General features: G+C 40.7%; 1 protein-coding gene across 1 annotated transcript in view; it reads left to right on the top strand.

Annotated features, from left to right (window-relative positions):
• The window catches only part of BLOC1S5 (biogenesis of lysosomal organelles complex 1 subunit 5), a 37,729-nt gene extending 17,872 nt beyond the window's left edge, over nucleotides 1-19,857 (top strand). Inside the window, exon 5 of the mRNA XM_032768614.2 lies at nucleotides 16,443-19,857. Coding sequence (XP_032624505.1) covers nucleotides 16,443-16,622 — 180 coding nt within the window. The 3' untranslated portion in view covers nucleotides 16,623-19,857. The remainder of the gene's footprint in view (nucleotides 1-16,442) is intronic.
• The last annotated feature ends 1,740 nt before the right edge of the window (nucleotides 19,858-21,597 follow it).

The raw sequence follows: 21,597 nt of genomic DNA, 5'->3' as shown, positions 1-21,597 counted from the left end.
AAAGTCTATGACCTGTATTATGCAAGAGATCAGACCAGATGATGGTCCGTTCTGGTCTTAAAATCTATTAAAGTATCAATTTCTTCTCTAATGGGTGGTCCACATTGAAGATAACCTATTACTGCTGTCAGAGAAGTTAACTCCTTTAGTTTAAGTGGTTAGAGGTCTATGTTGTTGGTCTTGAAATCCTTTGTCTGAACCCTGATGATGAATGATATGTGATGGCTATTATGATTGCACACAACAGAAATCCTGAGGTTTTTAAAGTTATTTTAATAAATTAAAACTAAGAATGAGGCAAGGGTCCTACAAACAGCCTAACTGATTATGCAACCTTGCATCAGGAACACGCTATCTTAATTCTAGAATTTCTTGTCTTCTGAGTGCTTGGCTTTGCAAACTTTAATGTTTTTATAGTATTTGTTTTATATGGAAAAGAGATATAGATATAACCTCCCTTATCCCATTCATTGCAAACGTTTTTAGAATATGATTTATGTATTCCTCTATTTATTTATTTGCCGATTGGATCCTTATGCCATACCTGTCACTGTGGTACCCAGTCATCTTGAAACCGTGATATCGTCTATGTACAAGGAGCCATAGTGGAGTTGCATATATAACCTTAACTCTGATTTATCTTGACTTCTGAGTTTCTAACAGTGCAACCTTACCACTCTCTTAATGTAGCTTTGCTTATGGAATATCTTTTTCATGTGCCAATGTAGTTGCATTGGTGTGGCTTAATTCACTTCAGCTTCAGAATTTAACAAAGGTCATAACATGGCTTTCTGTTTTTAAATGTCATCTCTTCTCTGCCACTGTCTCTTAAACTGCAAATGGTGCTAATCCAACTGTTTTGGATATTAAAAGACAGCTGAGGATTATTTTATTTAAAAAAATTGGACTTGAAAATTCTTACTCATTCCATCTCTGCGTAAACAAAATGCATCTATATTTTATTCTTCTTATGAGTGTCATTAATTTTTCTGCAGTGCAATGTCACAGAACTTACATAAAAGTGTGTGTCTAATACATTTTCTTTTTAAATGGCTTTTTTCAATTTTTTTTTTTTAATTTTTGCCCAGTACCACATTGCCATGAAATGCTGTGGGCATATTTGAACAGCAGGAAATTATTGGCTTGTCTAATACTTAAGACATAGATTCTTAGTTATAGCTAACCAGGAGTTAAAATATGACTTTGCCTAATGATTCCTGGCTACATATCCTAGTACAGTACTATGAATTATTTAAGACTTCTTTTCTGATCAGGTGTAGTTGTGTGTGCATATATGAACTTGCATTTCAGTTCTTCCACATGTAGGCAGGCATTGGCATGTCATGTAGTATTGTATCCTTGTGTCTAAGATGTCAACACACAACAATTTAGGTCAGGATGCTACTTATTACATATATGATGATGCATTATACTGTGGCCAAATAACATCTGTAAAGAAAATCGTGGAGCTTCTGGTGTGTGGATTCTTTGATCATTGGATTGTGATTAGTAGGTAGTGCCGTCTTATATTTACTTAGGTCTGACTTAATTTGCTTTTTGGAACACTAGAATGTACATTAAAAAATTGGTAAGCGTTCTATTTTAACATGCATTTTTAGGAACTAAGGACTTAAATTATAGAACTTTTTCAAAAAGTTTTTTCCATACAATGAAAGAATTTCTGTACAGGCAGTCTCATGCTGTTGAATTAGGATTGTTGCACAATGACAATACAGAAGTGAAGAGTTAAAATTAGATTATACTTTGAAAAACTACTCTGTAAAAAAACATTAAAGTGAGTTCATTCTTTGTGTTTCTTATCCAGTGTCAAACATTGTCAGTTTTCAAGTTAAAATGTCTTTTCTAACTGGCAGTCCTGTGAACTTATGGTGAGATTTGAAAATCAAGTTGGTTCTTTTTGGTTTATTCATCATTATTTGCAATCCAGAATCTGCAATTGGAAGTTTTTAGAGAAAAAAGTTTTAAAGTACCCCTACTGTCCTTGGGGGGGGGGGGGGGGAGTTTATTCTGCTGGTTGTGTCTGGGCAAGAATATAATCAAGCTCACGTTCCAATAGCTGCATTGGTTCCACAGTGCTAACAGAAATATAAAGTAGTAAAAGCTTATAGAAAAGTAAATAGTTGTTACTGTGACTACATATAAGGAACAAATCTGAGGGTGAAAGGTACTGTTTTCATAGTCACTTTTATTAGTATAACTGCACTTTAAAAATGTAGGCGTCATTTATAACTTTGCAGTAGCAAAGGCTTTGAATTTAACAAGTCAAAAGACGTTTTCTCGATGTGTTGACATTTTTTGAAGATTACAGAAAGTCTAATCCTCCTAGCTCCTAGTACATGACTATGAATTTATTAAAAATGCATCAAGCACTTTGAGTTTTAGTTTTGTTATTTGTAATAGACACTTCACAGCTGGAGTATCTATATGGTAAAGGAACTTCAAGCTAGCAATATCCTAAGTTTTGTATGCTTAGGAATGTGCCACTTCTAATTATCTGTGGAAGTTCCCTGCATTATTATAGACGAGAGTGACTTCCAAAATGCAAACCTCTCATGTTACACATAATTCTGTGATCTGGTGACTATAGATGTTTCAGAAATTACATGACACAGTAACATTACGCACCTCAGCTGGAGAAATAATGAAAAACTAATATGTTTGCGTTCTCATTTACTTCCGCTCCCCTCCAGTACCCATAGCGATTAACTACTAAATCTAATAACTTCACTGCCTAGTAAATCAGTCTGCTGTGTATTAAGATTTTCAGGTACCTTGCCTATATAAAGCCAGTATTTTTATGGTATATGTTCATATTAACATTTTAGAACACTAGTAGATTTTCATTTTTAATTTATTTCCCTTTCCTTTCAGAATATATAGGCAGTGGAAGCGTAAATACCACAACCTTTGTGGGAAGCTGCATGTTAAGCCTGCTCTGTTTTATTATTCTGTGTCCAGAGGCAGCTGAATTTCCATCCAGATCTCCCAGTCTTCAAATATTTATTATCCCTTAAGACAGGAAGAATAAGCTTTGGAAAACATTGGTTTTCATTTGGGCAGTCTATATTTACACATGTGCAGATTTCCATAAAGATCTTTTGGTTTGTTGTTTGAATTTAAATATCTGCAGAAAAATATCAAATGCTTGGGTTATAGTAAATATTTTCGCTTCTGTGGCACTTTAGAACAGATTATAAATTTGTCTATCTAAATTTAACTTTAGCTTTGTAGAAGAGTCAAAAAATAAAACTTGAAAATTCTGGAAACGAAGTATCCAGGATATTTCTTGCTCGCATTGCTGAAATTACAAATTAACATTGTAAGGCTCCCACTCCAGTACCCCAGTTTGTTCAAAGCAGAGATTCCAAAACTGTGGGGTGCACCCTCCCAGGGGGGCACAGAGGAACATTTGGGGGATGCATGGTGGTTGGGCCATCCCCCATTGGAGTCAGAAAGGGAGCGCCATACTTCCAGGCCAGCTCCATCCCCAGCCTCGCTCCTCCCCTAGTCCTCTTCAGACCCCAGTCCTGCTCTGCTTCCAAGCCTTGGCCAGCCCCCAAGGGGCCAGGGAGGGAGCGCAATGCTCCAGCTCCAGTCCAGCTCTGCCCTCATTCTCTCTCTGCCCCTATCCCCGGCTTCTCCCTCATCCCCAGTTCCACCCCCAGCTCCACCGCTGAGGAAGCCTTGGCTGTGCTGTAATGGAGGGGAGCACAGACAGATTCTGTTACTGGTGAGGGAGTAGAGGGAGTGTACTAGAAAAGTCTGAGCACCACTGCCCTATGATATCCACAAACTTCAAAGAGTTGATTTCCACAGACATAAACCAGATTAGCTGAAAGAGTGCTGTGAGGAGCTCAAGCACATGAAGAATGTAAGAGTGCTGTTTTTACAGTGGTTCTAGCTGCTGCTGACCTGAAATGCCTGGCCACCAGACTGCTAGGCTAACGTGTTACTCTTTTTTAAAAAAAAAAAAAAAAAAAGCAGATGACTGAAATTTCAGTCAACATTGGCATTGAACTCTGATGCACATGAGCTTTCCTTCCATAAAATCCAGTTTATACCACCATGTTCACAGTACAGGCTGATTTAGCAGGAGCACTCGGCACATAAATGTGTCTTTAACTGGGTGGGCATTTTGTATTCTTTTTCAGGACTAGGTCCATAGATCCTCAGTGTAGTCTGTCTGTAGCTGTAGGGGTTAGAATCAAAGCTGATTGGACAGTGGAAAGCAGGGACTAGTCCCTTATCAAAAGACCCCCTCAATTTTGTTATGCCTCCTGTAGATACTGGCAGGGAAGTGGAATCTAGCACTAACTACAATGGAGCAAGAGATCTTTTGTTAATTAGCAATTTGGATAATCTTTGGTCTAATTTGGATGTATTGGTCAGCTGCTGGACATCAAAAAATCTTCCACAAGATATTTCTACTCTATGAAGTATGCCTGCATCTGGGCAAGATAAAGGTTCTGGTCCTTACCAGTCTATCATGCTCTTTATTCTATACTGCCTTCATCTCAGACAATCATTTCTCTCCCTCAGCTCTGTAGAGAGTTTTCCTGGCTGCAGTCTCAGCCTTTTATCCTTACATTAAATCCTGAACTGATTTTCTCATGTGCTATAGTTCCAGGATTCTCAAAGTCTGCTTCATGTGTTGTCTTCCATCTGGGAGCTAATGTTGTCTTGGGACTTAAATGGGTTTGCCAAACTAATGGAAACACCACTTGACACGTGGTTTGATTTGCTCTCTCTACCATATCTTACGAAAGACTGTTCTTAATGATAATCACATTGGTCCAAAGAGCTTATGAGATGTAGACACTAATGATTGACCTACCGTATACCATGTTCTTTCTCATCTGAAGTTTCCTTTTTTACATGACTTCTGACTTCCGCTTAAAATCAGTCTGTTAAAATGCTTGTGATGAACCTCTGCTTCCACTTGTTTCCCAGCTACATGTGGGAACAGTAGGTTGCGTTGTCTAAATGTCAAGAAGACTCCAAATTCGTATCTGAGTAAGATTAACCTGTTCTGTAAATCACCCAGAGTATGTGTAGCACATGGAGATTATGCCAGGGGCCAGTGAACTTCCATTCCAAGACTGTCAAATTGGCTCAGACTCTGCATCCACACTTGAGTAAGCAGGGATGCTAATGCCAACTGGTCTGATGATGTATTCCTCCATGTCTAAGGCGATCTGTATTGCATGTCTCAAATGTCTCCCAACATACAGGGTATATGCAAAGCTGCTACCTGGAATTCTGTCCATATTTTACAGCATTACTCCTGGAGTTAGCATTTCGATTTGTGTACTCTATTTGGGAGAGTTAGACCTAAAATCTCTTTCAGGCAGTCCTCAGATCCTCCTCATTGTGGTCTAGGGAGCTGCTAGTCACTCACCTACTTGCATGCATTTTCAAAGAAGGAAAAAATAGATACTATACTAATCTGGTTCTTTGAGAAAATTGAGTGCCTGGGTCCACAATTCCCATCCTCCTTCCCCACTATTTCAGAGTTTTACAATAGATTCTTTAGTGAATGGAAGAAAGCGAGTGGCATTTGGTGCTATGCTGGTATATTCTCAAGTGGGGAAAAATAAAGACAAACATATGGATACCCAGCTCCAATGGACACTGCTATTGGAAAGTTTTGAAATTGCATGTATGAATGTACATATTCCTACACCATGCAACTGTGCAGGTAGGAACTACAGTCATACTGGTAAGTAACCATCTTGTATCCTCTGTTACTGGGTGTAAGCCGGTCGGTTCGGGCCTCGTCCCCTTCGTGCGGTGGGGAGCCAGGGCACCTCCTTCTATGCAGCAGGACGGGTCCCACGCCGGTCCTGTACTCAAGGGTCGAGCAAATGAGGTCTGTAGGCCCTGGCCTTTAGGCAGGGCGGGGCACCAAACAGTTCAGGCTCCGGCCCTTTGGGACAGGGCAGAGCGGTAGCAAAGTCTAGAGGCCCTGGCCCTTAGGCAGGGCGGGCACCAAACAAACTGTAGCACAGCTCAGGGGCTCTGGGTGAAGGGAGAATTCTGCCACCCGGTTACGGGTGGCAGGGGGAACGCAGGCCCACCCACTCCTCTGCGTTCCAGCCCGGGGCCCTGGTAGCGGCGGTCACCGCTAAGGCGGTCAGTGGGGATCCGGACCGAAACACACTGACAGGGTGGTCAGTAGGGCTCTCAACCGAAACACACTGACAGGGTGGTCAGTGGGGATCCTGGCCGATCACACGGCCATAGGCTCAGGGCCTTCTGCGGCCTGACTGTAGTCAGCCGCCCCCGGGCTACTTCCAACTTCCCCCTCCCCCGGTACCTGTCCTCCGTCGGCGTAACTCGGCAGGTCCCAGACCATAGGTTCCTCGGAGAACTGGGGGGAAGCAGGCTCTGGCGGCTCCTCCAGCCAGCGGGCGCAGGGTAGTCCAGGCTGAGGGTCCTCAGGATACCCGGCATGGGGCAGGTCCGGCCAGCGCTCCTCTGGATAGTGAGCACAAGGCAAGCTAGGCCAAGCGGGAGCTCGGGCCTCCACGTCTGTGCTCTTCAGCGTCCTGGGCTTAACTGAGCTCTGGGCCCTGGCTTTTATACTTCCTGTCCCGCCCCTTGACTTCCGGGGGGCGGGAACAGGTGGTACTGGCTCCGCCCATGGAGGTGCCTGCTCTGGCTCTTCCCCCTCAGGTGCGGCGGGGAGCCAGGGCGCCTCCTTACACAGGGGTTCTTTCAACCCAAAGCTCTTGGTAACTTTTACTCTGTGCTAGGAGGTGTCGGGAAATAAATCAGGGGAGACATGGCCGTCTGACTGATTGATGGCTGGCACAAAGAGGACAACATAAGAGTGCTTTCACTTAAAACTACACTTTACTTAGTCTTAAGCACTTACGCATGTCTGCAACAAGATTAGTAAAACACCTCCAACCCTTGATAATTAGCAAAGCTCAGTGTGGCTTTTGAGTGACCCAGCGGCAGGCTTCAAGTGGCCAAATCTTCTGTCTGCCGGTGGGGACCGCGAGATGTATCCAAAAAGAGTCCCCAAACGAGTCTAACTATCTCAAGCTTTTCCTCCTTATTTATACATTAGTAATAGAATGACATGTCCCGTAAAGAAACCTTGTTAAGTAAGCAGTTTTAATGATCAAGCAAGAGGCTGTTCTGATTATTGATTAAGCAGGTGTGGATCTTTCCAGAGTTTGCATCTTTGAGACCCCAACAGACATTCCTGAGGGTACATCCTGCTCTTTTAAAATGCATGTATCAGCAACTTCAACACAGTTCTTATCAGGAAGGACGTGGGGTCAAACTGTCCTTCTGTGGCACCCAAAACTCCCTCCTCTCCTGTCTTGGTCAAGCTGAGATTGCTGAATGGCCAATTTACAGCATGCTGACTAGGCCACCTTTAACAATAAGCTACAGTGGTTTTAGGAACTTTACTGGTTTGCCAAAGTCTCCCCGTACACTGTAGTATATTCTTGTTTTAATTGTAATATTCTTTATTTTAAACAACCTAGGCTAGTTTTTCGTTGTTGGCCATTTATTTCTGGTAACAAACAGTAAGGTATTTCTTCAACACATGGATCTACGTACAAGTAACAATACACATTGACAAAGGATAGTTTATTTGAGCTATCTTTATCCTTTCTACAGTGACATCTTTTCTTAACTAGCTTTCCAGCTGACATGACCGAAGCACGGGGAAGTGGTGATGTATTCAGGTTCCACAGTGAGCTAGTAAACGTTTCCTGAATCTCAGACTTCCTAGTATTTCTGAGAAACTATAGCAATTGCAGAATGAAACATTAAAACATCTGACATTTTTATTCATCACAGTTTTGTTTTAACTCATAAGAGAACTCAAGTAAGTGCTCATATAAACAAACTGAGATGTTTTAAATGTCTGGACATAAAGCTTAGCCTGCCTGATGTCATACCTGTGTCAATAAACTCTAGTATACAAACACTCTCTGGTTTTTTTATTATTTATTTTTTAAATTTGTAGCTTACATTAGCAATAGGAAAGGCTATATTTGTCTGGGAGATTATTGCATATCTTGAGTAATCAGTCACCTTTTAATGATATGCACTGTAAAATCCTTGTGCTCTGTAGCTTTTACTCAGTATGTGAAAATCAACTAGTGCTTCACAACAGGGAGTCTTAATTGTCAGCACTAAGAGGTTAGTGCTTTGTCTATCTTATACATTAATACGTATGGTTAAGGTTCTGCCCTAGGCTTGCAAGTGGTTTGACTTTGAGGTGTGAGAAATATAAAGTGAGGGTGTGGGGTATGGAAGGTTCCCAAGAAGAGAATATCTGAGTTGGAAATAACCTGAAATAACATTCCTTTAAGATGAAAACAACTTAGTACTTTTCCACAATCTTGCAAATTGTCATGAAAATTTACCAGGAGATGCACAAAATGGACTTGTGCCTAGGCTGTTAACACAAAAATATTTTATTTTTGTGGCCATCAAATTAACTTGCCTTAAATCTTAAAATATGGTAATGATTTTGTATAATGTTTTGTTGTATCTAGAATTCATGGTATCGCCTAATAACATTGACTTGAATTCACTTGTTTATTCTAAGAGTCACTCAAGTATGCCTTATAGATGAGATAATTGGAGGTGGTGTGGGTGTGGGGCAGTGTATTTTTGAAGAAAATTCATGTGTATATCTCTAGTATGGTATATGATTGATCATGTCTATTTTGAAAAGCTTTTAAATCTCTCTGGTTACTTAAAGATGTTGTTGGAAAGTGTGAAGTGGATTTTCACATTTTTAATAAACTACTTTACTTGCTGTTTCCCTCCTTTAGGGATTAGGTGTTTTTAATGGTAATGTACTTAAGTATTTTGGTTAAGGATGATATAGGGAATAATATAACCCTTATCTGCAAGCTAATATTTTTTGCATATAGTACAGTACTAAAGGGAGCTAGTGTACTAATCACTCTAGTTTGTTAGTATAGAATGTATCAGTTATTTCTAAATTCTACGGAGAGAGCCTCCTAGTGTTTGTTATCTATGCAGTGACTGTGTTTAGCGAAAGATTCTCCCTCCCTTCTGGTTCTTTTGAAACATAGTGTTTAGTTAACAAGGCTGGAAAATTTCCATAACAATCATTAAGAGGAAAATAAACTCCCAGCATCTCTCCTTTCTCTCTTGGCCCTGGTCTACACTACGAGTTTAGGTCAAATTTAGCAGAGTTAGATTGATTTTTAACCCTGCACCCGTCCACACAACGAAGCCATTTTTGTCGACTTAAAGGGCTCTTAAAATTGATTTCTGTACTCCTCCCTGACGAGGGGATTAGTGCTGAAATTGACTCTGCTGGGTCAAATTTGGGATAGTGTGGATGCAATTCGACGGTATTGGCCTCCGGGAGCTATCCCAGAGTGCTCCATTGTGACCACTCTGGACAGCACTCTCAGCTCAGATGCACTGGCCAGGTAGACAGGAAAAGCCCCGCAAACTTCTGAATTTCATTTCCTGTTTGGCCAGTGTGACGAGCTCATCAGCACAGGTGACTATGCAGAGCTCATCAACACATGTGACCATGAGGTCCCAGAATCACAAAAGAGCTTCCGCGTGAACCAAACAGGAAGTACTGGATCTGATTGCTGTATGGGCAGACGAATCTGTGCTATCAGAATTCAGTTTTAAAAGACGAAATGCTGGAATATTTGAAAAAATCTCCAAGGGCATGAAGGACAAAGGCTTTAACAGGGACCCGCAGCACAGCCATGTGAAACTTAAGGAGCTCAGGCAAGCCTACCAAAGATGCAAACGGCCGCTCCGGGTCAGAGCGCCAGACAGGCCGCTTCTATGATGAGCTGCATGGCATTCTAGGAGGTGCCCCTACAACTCCCCAGCCCTGTGTATGAACTCCGTCAATGGATTCTCACACAACAGGGATGTGGATTTTGGGAACCAGGAAGATAGCGCACAGCAAGCAAGCGGAGAAACCGTTTTCCCTGACAGCCAAGAACTGTTTTTCACCCTGGATCTAGTACCCTCTCAAGGCATCCAACGTGGGCTTCCAGACCTTGAAGGCAGAGAAGAGACCTCTGGTGACTGTACCTTTTTGTAAATGTAATACATGGTTTAAAAGCAAGCGTGTTTAATGATTGATTTGCCCTGAAGACTTGGGATGAATTGGTGGCAGTACAGCTACTGGAAAAGTCTGTTTAATGTGTATGTGGATGGAGTGGAAATCCTCCAGGGACATCTTAGTAAAGCTCTCCTGGATGTACTCCCAGGGTTACCTGGTTGAAATAGGGGAGTTTTATTAAGGGGGCATTCAGAGGTGGACGTTCCTGCTGGGCTGTTTGCCTGTGGCTGAACAGAAATCATCCCCACTGTTAGCCATGTGGTGCGGGGAGGGGTGAAGCGATCATCCCAGAGAATTGGGAGTGCGGGGGTTTTAGCTGGGTTTGTGCTGCATGTTAACTCGAAAACCACAGCCCCTCCTTTTAAATGGCCACACAACAGCCAAATTCTGTTGGCCACTGGCCCTGCGTGTGTGATCTCTCACACTAAACTGGCAGGCCCTCAATATAAGAGGCAAAATGCAACCTTGTAAAGAGAGCGCACGTTCTATGTAATGTTAACAGCTTGGTTCACCATGAGTCTCCCCATTGTTCCCTAAAATGTGTCTCTTTAAATACTACCCCCTTTTTTCCTCCCACAGCTCCAAATGTTTCAACGCTCCCCGTATCATCTCCATCCCAGAGGCTAGCGAAGATTAGAAGGCAAAAAAAATGCACTCGCAACAAAATGTTCTCTGAGCTCATGTAGTCCTCCTACACTGAAAGAGCCCAGCAGAATGCCTGGAGGCAGACACTGTCAGAGTGCAGGAAAGCACAAAATGAACGGGGACAGGTGACAGGAGCAAGAGGAGAGATGGTGGGATCGTGATGAGAGGCGGCAGGAAGCAATGCTTAGGCTACTAGAGGATCAAACCAATATTCTCCAGCGTATTGTTGAGGTGCAGGGAAGTCAGCAGAAGCACAGATCACTGTTGTAGCCCCTTTGTAACCAACCGCCCTCCTCCCCAAGTTCCATAGCCGCCTCACCCAGACGCCAATGAACGCGGTGGGGGAGCCTCCGGCCACCCAACCACTCCCCCGCACCACAAGGAATTCCCAAGCAACAGAAAGCTGGCATTCAGTAAGTTTTGAAGTGCAATGTGGCCTTGTCCTTCCGTCCTCCACCACCCCACCTGGTGCTTCCCTCCTCCCCCACCCTTCCCGGGCTACCTTGGCAATTATCCCCCCATTTGTGTGACGAATTAATAAAGAATCCATGAATTTGAAACAACAATGACTTTATTGCCTCTGCAAGCGGAGATCAAAGTGAGGAGGGGAGGGCAGTTGGCTTACAGGGAAGTAGAGTGAACCAAGGGAGAAATCAAGGAGAAACAAACCGAACTTTCACACCGTGGCCTGGCCAGCGATGAAACTGGTTTTCAAAGCTTCTCTGATGCGCAGCGCGCCCTACTGTGCTCTTCTAACCGCCCTGGTGTCTGGCTACACGTAATCAGAAGCCAGGCAATTTGCCTCAACCTCCCACTCTGCCATAAATGTCTCCCCCTTACTCTCACAGATATTGTGGAGCACACAGCAAGCAGTAATAACGATGGGAATATTGGTTTCGCTGAGGTCTAACTAAGTCAGTAAACTGTGCCAGTGAGCTTTTAAATGTCCAAAGGCACATTCTACCACCATTATGCACTTGCTCAGCCTGTAGTTGAACTGCTCCTTACTACTGTCCAGGCTTCATGAGCCATGGAATCAAGGAGCAGGCTGGGGTAGGTGCAACTGCATGGTACTGCCAACTGGGAGAGCAGCCTGAGGCAGAAGCCTCCAGCTGACATGATATTCCAGGCAGGACTGAATCTCCATTAGACGAAACGTAAAGAAGAGAATGACCTAGAGTCATTCCCATTTTTGTTTAGGCGCCCCTGACTGACCTCCCCGAGGTCAGCCAGGAGCACCCATGTGTGCCCACAGACCCTCGACCAAAGTTGACCAGGAGCACTCACAGGACGATGACGACGGTTAGCAGTCGTATTGCAGTCTGCCGTCCGCAAGGCAAGGCAAGGAGATGCTGCAGTGTAGCACCGCAGTACTGCATCTGCTGGCAGCACCCAGGAGACACACGGTGACAGTGAGCTGAGTGGGCTCCATGCTTGCCGTGGTATGTCGTCTGCACAGGTAACCCAGGAGAAAAAGCAAGAAACTATTTTTTGCCTTTGCTTTCACAGAGGGAGACTGATGACATGTACCCAGAACCACTTGCGACAATGTTTTTGCTCCATCAAGCATTGGGAGCTCAACTCAGAATTCCAGGGGGCGGTGGAGACTGCGGGAACTGTGGGATAGCAGCCCACAGTGCAATGCTCTGAAAGTCGATGCTAGCCTCGGTACTGTCGACACACTCCAGCGACTTAATGCGCTTAGTGGGGAAACACAATTGACTGTATAAAATCAATTTCTATAAAATTGACCTAATTTCATAGTTTAGACATACCCTTGGAAGCTGTGAGATAAAAGCCATCTTGTTGTGTAATCTTTTTTTTTTTTTTTTTGCTGCTTCACTTGATATATGAACAGAGTAGTTTCAAGTTGCTATATGTGACTTATAGTATACCTTAAGGTTGTGCAGTCCTTTTGGATTTTTCACCACAGGTGAATATCGATTTACCTAGTAAATTTAAGTCAAGTACCGAAGAACAACCACCTTATTGCTCATGCTGTCATTCTTAAAGTCCAGCTGCATAGACAAGAAGCTTCCTGTTAAGGCTTAGTAATGTACATAGTCCTGTTGTGTTTTTATGTTGAGATTAATGTTGAAATCCTGGCCAGAAGTGAGAATGTTAATGACAGAACTAGCAGTTGGGTAAATTAGAATATAATTTTGTAGGTGCATTGATGGGGATGGTTTTGGGTATCAGTGAATAAAATGTTAGACTTAAGGCTGAGGGAGTCATGTAGCTACCTCTTGGTAATGCAGACATTTGGGGGGAGGGAGGGAACTCCCCTGAGACAGTAGGAGAGAACATGGGCTATGTACTGTTTAAAATTGTAGCATGTGTCAAATGTGCAGGACTGACAGCTCTGGAGACCCAAACCCTGCATTCACAGGAGACAGCAATGCAAGCTTCTGCATACATCCCCACCTTGTGTGCTTGGGCCTTCAAATAGAGGGGAAAGAGGAGAGTTCACTCTTCGTGCCCAGGACTTACCTTTGGCAGTCTCAGCAGGTAAAAATGTATGTCAAGGCAGTGTTCTTTATGGTCTCAAGAGGACAGGTACCCATATCACAAACTCATTTTATACAGGCTACTCAACAGTCATCAAATAGCATTGATTTAAGGGTTTTACTGAGTTAGGCCAGTGCTTGAACCTGTGATCTAGAAGTGAAAGGCTCAATACCCCCAAACCACTGAGTCTTTCTTTTTTTGGGGGTTGAAATTTCCACAGCACTATATGTCTGGAGAGAATGAACACACTACTGTGTACTGTTCGTCACTCGATCATTCCTGCTTGTTTGCTGTGGCATAAGCTAGTGTTAATGTCATCTTTGCTTTCTGATTTTTAATATGTATAGTATTCATTCAAGTCTCCGTTTGTATTGCGGATCAGTTTACAACCCTGTGGACTCATTTTTATTTTGTGCATAAAATCATTACTCTATGGAAATTAGGACAATTCTGTTAAGATACATTTTACTTTCTCATTAGTACACTGCCTGTATTTATTTAAAGGGTAAAAATTACAGTAATTGTTTTTCAGCATTAAATTGTTTAATCCTATTTGATCATATTTTTGAGGAACCCAAAGAGCCTGGCTGTTAATATCGCATTGTCAATGTCTTTCTTTTGGGTCAAGACAAACTAGAAAGGCTGTTTTGGAGCAGAAGAAAAAAGGGTAGGGAAGAAAGCAACCTTCTGCCTTTTGACCAGTGGTTTTTAATATCCTAAATCATTTGGGGAGCCTTAGATATAATAATATATGTATCTAAGGCTCCCCAAATGTCCAGTGGTTTTATCAGCTCAGTGACTTTATACATGGGTGAAAGTGGTACTGCAGAACATGGTAGTACTTGCTGTTTTCCCTGCAAACCATTCATGTTGTCAGGGGTGCAGTCTAGTCCAGTCTGAACTGTGGTTACTTACAGGTAGGCACTTTATAATCATTCAGATACAGTATTAATAACTGCATAAACAATTCATTAACACTTCAAAAATTGAAAAGGTATAGAAATTCCAGCTCTCTAGTGGGACTATAGGTACATATTTTTTTTAAAGCTGCTCTGTTTTGTATAGAAGATACGCAGAACTTTTCAATGAGTGATACTGTAACAGTACTTTTGAGTGCTATGTGGTAAAATTAGCATGTTCACACCATGATTTATTTTTGCATGAAAAAGCTAAATCCATAATATGGAGAAATAAAAACAAGCTAGACATCATGTAGTGTCAATCCATCTTAATTTGCTAAAATATTGGATAAATATGAGTTTGCATAATTATACTACTCCTATGCTGAACTACTCTATGTAGAAAATAGTAGCTGATGGATAGAAAATGCTGATGTACCTTCACCCATGGAGGATCAACAGAACTGAAGTGCTGTACAGAGTTATTGTGATTTCTGTGTTCTTGGAATAAAACACTAGAAGTTCAGACTATTACTGTTGCTTACAATTATTTGGTAAAAGCTCATCTTTTAATGTCTGTACACCTTTATTTAGAGCTGTCTTCCTTTCAAGACAAGGAGGTGAACAGAATCCTATTTGCCAGAAACAATGAATAATGTGGAAGCTTGAGGAAAAATTACTGATAGTAAATATGTATAAAAACCATTAGGCACAGTGAGAACTTCTTGGCTAAGAGAGAGAAACAATCTACTAATTCCCAAAAGTCAAAATATGAAAATAAGGACTACAAAGATGGTCTGTCTTTTCTTTTGACTTTAGAGGTTCCTTCATCAAGACTTGTTTCTGGTGGTAATATAGAACCTTACCATTATAGTGTTCTTTAGACATTTTTTTTGTTACTAGTTTTAAAATGTCCATTGAGATATGTAAACATGTTCTTGTTTCAATTAACAAAATACTAATTTTTATACTGAGTTCTATTTTTCTGTTGGTCATTACCTTGCACACCAACCTAACCCAATGAAGGAGGGACTGAAGTATACTATATGTACACCTCTACCCCGATATAACGGAACCCGATATAACAAGAATTCGGATATAACGCGGAAAAGCAGTACTCTGGAGGGGCGGGGCTGTGCACTCCGGGAGATCAATGCAAGTATGATATAATGCGGTTTCACCTATAACGTGGTAAGATTTATTGGCTCCCGAGGACAGCGTTATATTGGGGTAGAGGTGTATAGTACACACTATTTTGTTACCCATCTTGGTCTGTTGTACTACATTTTGAGGCACTCAGTATTTATAGTTGTGATGGGATATCAGCCATTATAAGAGGCAACGATTTTGCACTTGTCCTTGTGATGTTTGAAGAACAACCTCTGTTTTTAGCTTCCACTGCTGGAAGTCAGGAATCTTCAGTGCCAGTGCACACAGTAAGTGAACACACTTGACTCCCTAAAATTGTACTTTTTTATGTTTCTCAGATGGGAAATCTAGTGGGCACAATATTTTCCAATATCAGCCTTTTGTAACACAAAGTAGATGTATTTTGAAAGCATTGTTAAACCATAGAATCACCTATCTTTAGCTTTGCTGCGTCAGGCATAGCTCCATGGCTGGTCAGAAAGAACTGGGCTAAGACATTTTTTAAAAAATGAGCTGGAGTTTACTTAAACAATTCCCCTCCCAAACTCTAAGCCATGCTGAAATAGCCAAAAAATTCTTGCTTAAATGATGAATTTCTCTGTCTGAGGGTCTGGCCATTTCTTTCAACATGAACAAGATAATGCTGTGTCCATGTCCACTCTAGGTATCTGCAGTGTACGTAACCAAAGTGGAGACTACAAACAATAAATAGCATATTCATGTGATCAAAAGTGCTTTTTTAAAACAAAATGTGGGCAAGTGGAGTAGGCCATATTAAGATCAGGAGTAGTGTTAGGAATAGTTCTTCTAACATCAGATAACAGAAATTACTTGGACTGTAGCTGAATAGAAGTGTTAGCTTTAGAGTTTGATTATTTTTTTCTTTTTCTGGTGACTAGTCTAGAATGGAGGTGCCATTAGTTATGTGGTGAGGCTGCATGGTTATCACTTTTTTCTTTTGATCTGTGCAGTGTGACTAGATGAATATAACTTACTTTCTGATGCTGGAATGAAAGTTGGACTCTTTAATATGTTTGCTTTTGTAAGGTCATCAAATCTGCATTAACCCACTGTCGTCATCTAGAAACAGTTTCTATAACTTCCCTTTCTCCTCTCAGCTTCAGATTGACACGCTAATGGCTGGTGAAAAGCAGCGTCTAGCCCATTGGGAAGTGTTCATGAAAGACCAACACAACAAACGAGCAGAAGTGGATGAAGAGCACAGAAAAGCTATGGAGCGCCTTAAAGAACAATATGCTGAGATGGAGAAGGACCTGGCTAAATATTCTTCTTTTTAAGACCTTTTTCGTTGTTGTTGTTGTTTGGGTTTTTTTGTATGCCAGTACTCTCTTGCTTCAGACTTATCCGAACAACACTGAGGTTCCTTCAGAAAGCCTAATCAAAATAGAGGTTAAAAAAAACAACCACATCCTACTGTAACTATATGTAAAAGTTTGATTTAGCAAGAAGAGTTTTGCATACCTCCAACTTTAAGTGCCTCTAAAGCTTGTTTTGTTCAAGGTGATTGGTGTTATCACTATTTTAGTTTGTAAGACAGGCAGGTCTAGAAATGGAGTTCTGCCTTTATACCATGGTTACATCAATTTAGGGAGTTGCAAACGAGAATTCCTTGGCTTGTGAAGACAGCCTTGTCTGCGGGGAAGAAAACAAAAACTAAATTATCTCTGTATAAGGCCACAGTCCTGCCATAGAGAGCAGGCATTATAAATGCAAGCCATGCTTGGCTGAATTTAGGATGTACACACACTCATTAACAGTTATTTTGAGAAAACCAGCATGTCTTGCAAAACGGTGGATTCTGAAAGGCTAGAATGCATTACTCAGGTGCAGTTACAGCTGCACTGTTATGAAGTCGAGTTGAGATATTGATTGCTCTCTAAAATAGGCACCACAAGAGTGGTTGTGAGGTCACAGGAAACAATGATTTTTCTCTCTATGTAACTGGTTCATGGCATTCTTGTAGCTTTACACTCCTAAGAATACCTTCCCCACCCAAACCACCTAAAAGTAACTTTTTAAAGTATATCAGTCCTTCCATTAACCTTTTATCAGGTACGATATTTACCTTAAGTATTTGTCCTGCCATTGGTGCACTCAGTAGGATGAGCAGTGCCCACCTTATTGGGACTTACTTGATTGCCATGCTGACCAAAACAAAGAGATCTTTCCTCAACTGTATTAAGGTTATCACAACAGATTTTAGGTAAGTGGCATTAAAAGTGAAGCATCTACAGTATTAATTTGTGTTCTGATTTAACAGGAGTATTTGAACTCCTGTGATCACCGTGGTCTTTTCTTTTTATTTAAAATGTTCATGTAATAGCAATATAAGTGAATGACTAGCTTAATTATCCTTTTGTAAACCAAGTGAAATTAAATGCAATAACAGAATGAAACTTGATGCAAGCTAATCTGAGGGATTGGAAGATCTTTCAAATATTATTTTAAGTACTATGCAAATAATATAAAAATAAACAGAAGTTGCTCATTATCTGTGTTGGAATTGCACTATGCAGACAATGGTTGTCTGTGTAAATTTATGGCTTGGTGTCAAGGCTCCATTCCTGGCAGCATGTTGATAATGTGATTAAAGTTAGCAGAGGAGATGGAATAAGTATTTGAGATTTCTTTCAATAACACTGAATTCCTGCCAAACTGCTCTGTCTGCTACTGTAAGCCTGACAGCTTCATCAATCATCATCAGGTACCTGAACTGAAAAGAGCACTTGCTGACACTGGAGCATGGTGGAATGTTGTTAATTTTGTTGTGGATGGAAAAAACATAGATGGCTTCAAAGTATTCCACATATAAAAAGTGAGGAGAACCTACTAACGAAAACCCCTGTTGAATGGAAGATGATTTCTGGAATATCTCTAAGCTTATGTACCCATTCATGAATGGATGCTGTAACTAAGAGCCTGATTTATGTGCTTTATCAGAAAAACAGAAGATAATGTTGCCTGTCTTTAGGGTCCAGAGTCTCAAAAGCATTTGTTCATTTTAAGGATAAACTGAAAACACTCCCTCTTCCACAAGAGGTTTTAAGTATGAATGGCCTCAAAACCAAAATAACTTTCAGAAAAATGTACTTTAAGTCTCATTTGGTACTGAATGAGTTAGATTTGTGTTTTTTTCCTATAAAATAATACAGAATATCAGATCCACTCAGTTTTGAACAAAAGTAAACCCACCTGCGTCTCTATGTCCCACTTGAGGGCTGATAAAAATGATATAGATGTTGCAATGCTAGTGTATGCTAAACAATCTGCACAAGAGTAAGAATTTTAAGCCTAGAACTGCACTTCATTGGCCAAGAAAGCCCAAAATAAATTAAATGAATGATACTACCTAAGGTTAACTCTTTTCAAAAGCCAGTGGTACTTTGCGTTTTTGAAAATTCGCCCTCAATACTCATTTTGGGAATTTATGCATTTAGGAAATATTTTGAAGAAAAGTGTTTAAAGTTGATCTTTAACATATAAACAAACTTCGGTCTGTTTGTTGGCCCACTTCACTGGGAGACTACAAGAAAAATATTTATCACTATTAAGTTATTCAGTAGTCTTTATTAATTTTTAAAAATATATATTGTGCTGTAGTTCTTGAAATAAATTAACAGTACATACAACTTGACTTTAGAGTAGTTTAGCAAGGTGGATGGAAAAAATAATGCTTGGTTCTAAAACTTGAAAGGAAAACCGTGGTGCTTAGTTATAACTTTAGATACATACATACATACATCATACATACAAGATGCACTTATTTAGCTATGATATTTTTTTTTACCTGTCACTTTCAGTATTTGTTTAGTGAATGAGGCTGTGGTCTATCAGGAGACTAATGATACTTCAAATCCTACACTATCATTTTCCAGTACAGCCCCTGCTGAGAAGTATCTGTTTTACCCATTTGAAGAAGAAATGCATATGAAGGGAGTTTCAAAGTTGGGTGGTAAGCTACATAAAAGCAATTACATGTTTTTAGCCTCACTTAAAATGTTTAAATTCTTAACAATTAAATTTTCCAAAATCGCTTGAGTACTGATACAACTCCCATTAAAGTTGGTTATAAAAAAAAAAATTCCGGTGGACTCTAATGGGAGTTGGATCAGGCCTTTGACTTTTGCTACATTTGAATGTTGAAGCTGATGTTTGCAATCCTGCTTTGTATCAGACTAAGATGGTAGCTTTCTGCTTGATTATAAACACTTTTATATTTAGTAGTCGGAGTCTAAACTGTATTAATTTATTCTTCTATGCAACTAGAAGTAGTGGGTAGACTATCCTATACTCGCTCAAATTTTCCTTAAATTTTAATATGAGCTTTCTGTTTTGACACCTACACAACAAGAAGGCAATATTCCTACTTGAAGGATGGTGGGGAAGAACTGCTTCTGCAGTGGTAATAGCCTGCTTAAAAGTATTACTTCGACCAATGATAGAATAGTCATACTTTTTATTTTTGTAATATTGATCAACGCCTTGTTTAAAAAATAAAATTTAAAAATCCTCTGTTCAGCTGTTCTGGGCCTCTAATTTCGTTGATGCCTAAAGCAGACTTTTTATTTTTAGTAGGGGGAAGAGGAAGTGAGACTCGCTTAGGTTCTCCTCCCACCTATACCAACCTTGGATGATACCTCTTAAGAGAAATTCCACATCCAATGACTTGTGGTTGGAATATCACATCTTCATGGACTTTTTATTTATGAAATATTTTAAAAAACTTTTCCTTGACCAAATTTTGTCTCTCTCAAATAACTTATATTAAAATAGAGAAAATAGATGAAAACATTATCACCCATGATTCATTTCATTAAAAGGAGTTAATTCTCCAGTTGAAAAGGGTGTTTTACCTCTATATAAACCTTGGGCTCCGAAGTTTGCAGTATTCAGTTGTAGATGACAATGTGAGTATGACTGCTTTCAAACAGAGAGGCAAACAGTCCTTAATTATACTAGCACACTCACATGGATAAGCTAGAGAATGATATATAGCAGGTATCACTTATTTAAAGAAGAAAAAGCATAAAATATTGTATTTGGTGCTATTAGCCCTTCCTATATTAAGGCACTTCCAGGTACAGTAGCAGCTGCTTAGATTTTTTGCTCCCATTAATCTCGGCTGTCCTTTATTTTCAGCAGTCTCTTTACAGTACTGTCCTGCTTCCTTGTTCCACACGAGAGAGGCTGTTTGGGGCCTGAGGGAGCTGGAGCCAGCTCTGCTGATTAAATATGGCCTGGAAATCCATGGGTTTGAGATATTACCCAATGCCAGGGACCTCCAAAACCCTGCCCTGGGAGGAATTGCTTCTTACAAAGCTCAGTAAGGTGAGCCTTAGGAAAGATCCTGGTCCTTTTGCCAATTTTTCTGTAGAAGGGGAAGGTCCCAGTGTGACTATCTGAGCAGGAGGAATGGTGGTCAAATTTGGTAAGATTCAGACTTGTGGTCCTGGGAATCTATGCATTTCAAACTGGATGTTTTGGCAACTCAACCATTCCATCTCACAAATAACTGTATGAATGTGTGTCCAGTGGAGAGGAACTGCAAATAAGAGAGATTTGCACCATTAGTATGACCTAATGGAGCAAACAGTTGAAAGTGGGTGGATAATATTATGTTTTGAATACCTGCAAACTTAAATTTACTAGTCTACTGGAATTCACAACCTGAGCCCACAAAGTATCAATCTTTTTAAAATTACATCTTTAAATAAATAGGGTGGGAAGGAACCATATCACCCTCTGGCACTATTTTAAGAGATGCATCTAACTCTCACCTTCCAAACAGAGCTAATACTTTGAGAGGAGTATGGAGTAGAAACCATTTTCCAGTCTGACACATGAGCTCCCATTCTGTGATCTAAAGAATTAAATTATTGTTCTTTGAGCAGATCTACATATTTCTACTTAGGGGTACTGCACTGCCTTGTGGTGCCTTATGGTAAAAACCTCTCTAGCAGTGTCAAAACACTTACGTGCCCCTCTGCCTCTCCCCTCAGCGTTACAATGCACTGAGAGCAATGCTATAAAGGCAGCAGAGCACCCGTCCCCAACCCAGTTCCTTCCAACTGGATGCATGTGAAGCCATAGTTTCTTTCTGCTCAGAAATAGTGTTAAGCTCGTTCAGTACAGTTAGTATATAACATTTTTCCTGGTTCTGGTTTATGGAGCTACTTAAATCCTAGCTTCCTCTGTTTCTTCAGAAGTGCTCTTCCTCCCAGCATTCAGTGACTACATGTTCCTTGGAGAAGA

Source organism: Chelonoidis abingdonii, chromosome 2 (assembly GCF_003597395.2).
Source record: "Chelonoidis abingdonii isolate Lonesome George chromosome 2, CheloAbing_2.0, whole genome shotgun sequence".
Classification (NCBI taxonomy): domain Eukaryota; kingdom Metazoa; phylum Chordata; order Testudines; family Testudinidae; genus Chelonoidis; species Chelonoidis abingdonii.
Note: the sequence above shows the minus strand (reverse complement) of the source record. Positions and strands in the feature narration are given on the sequence as shown.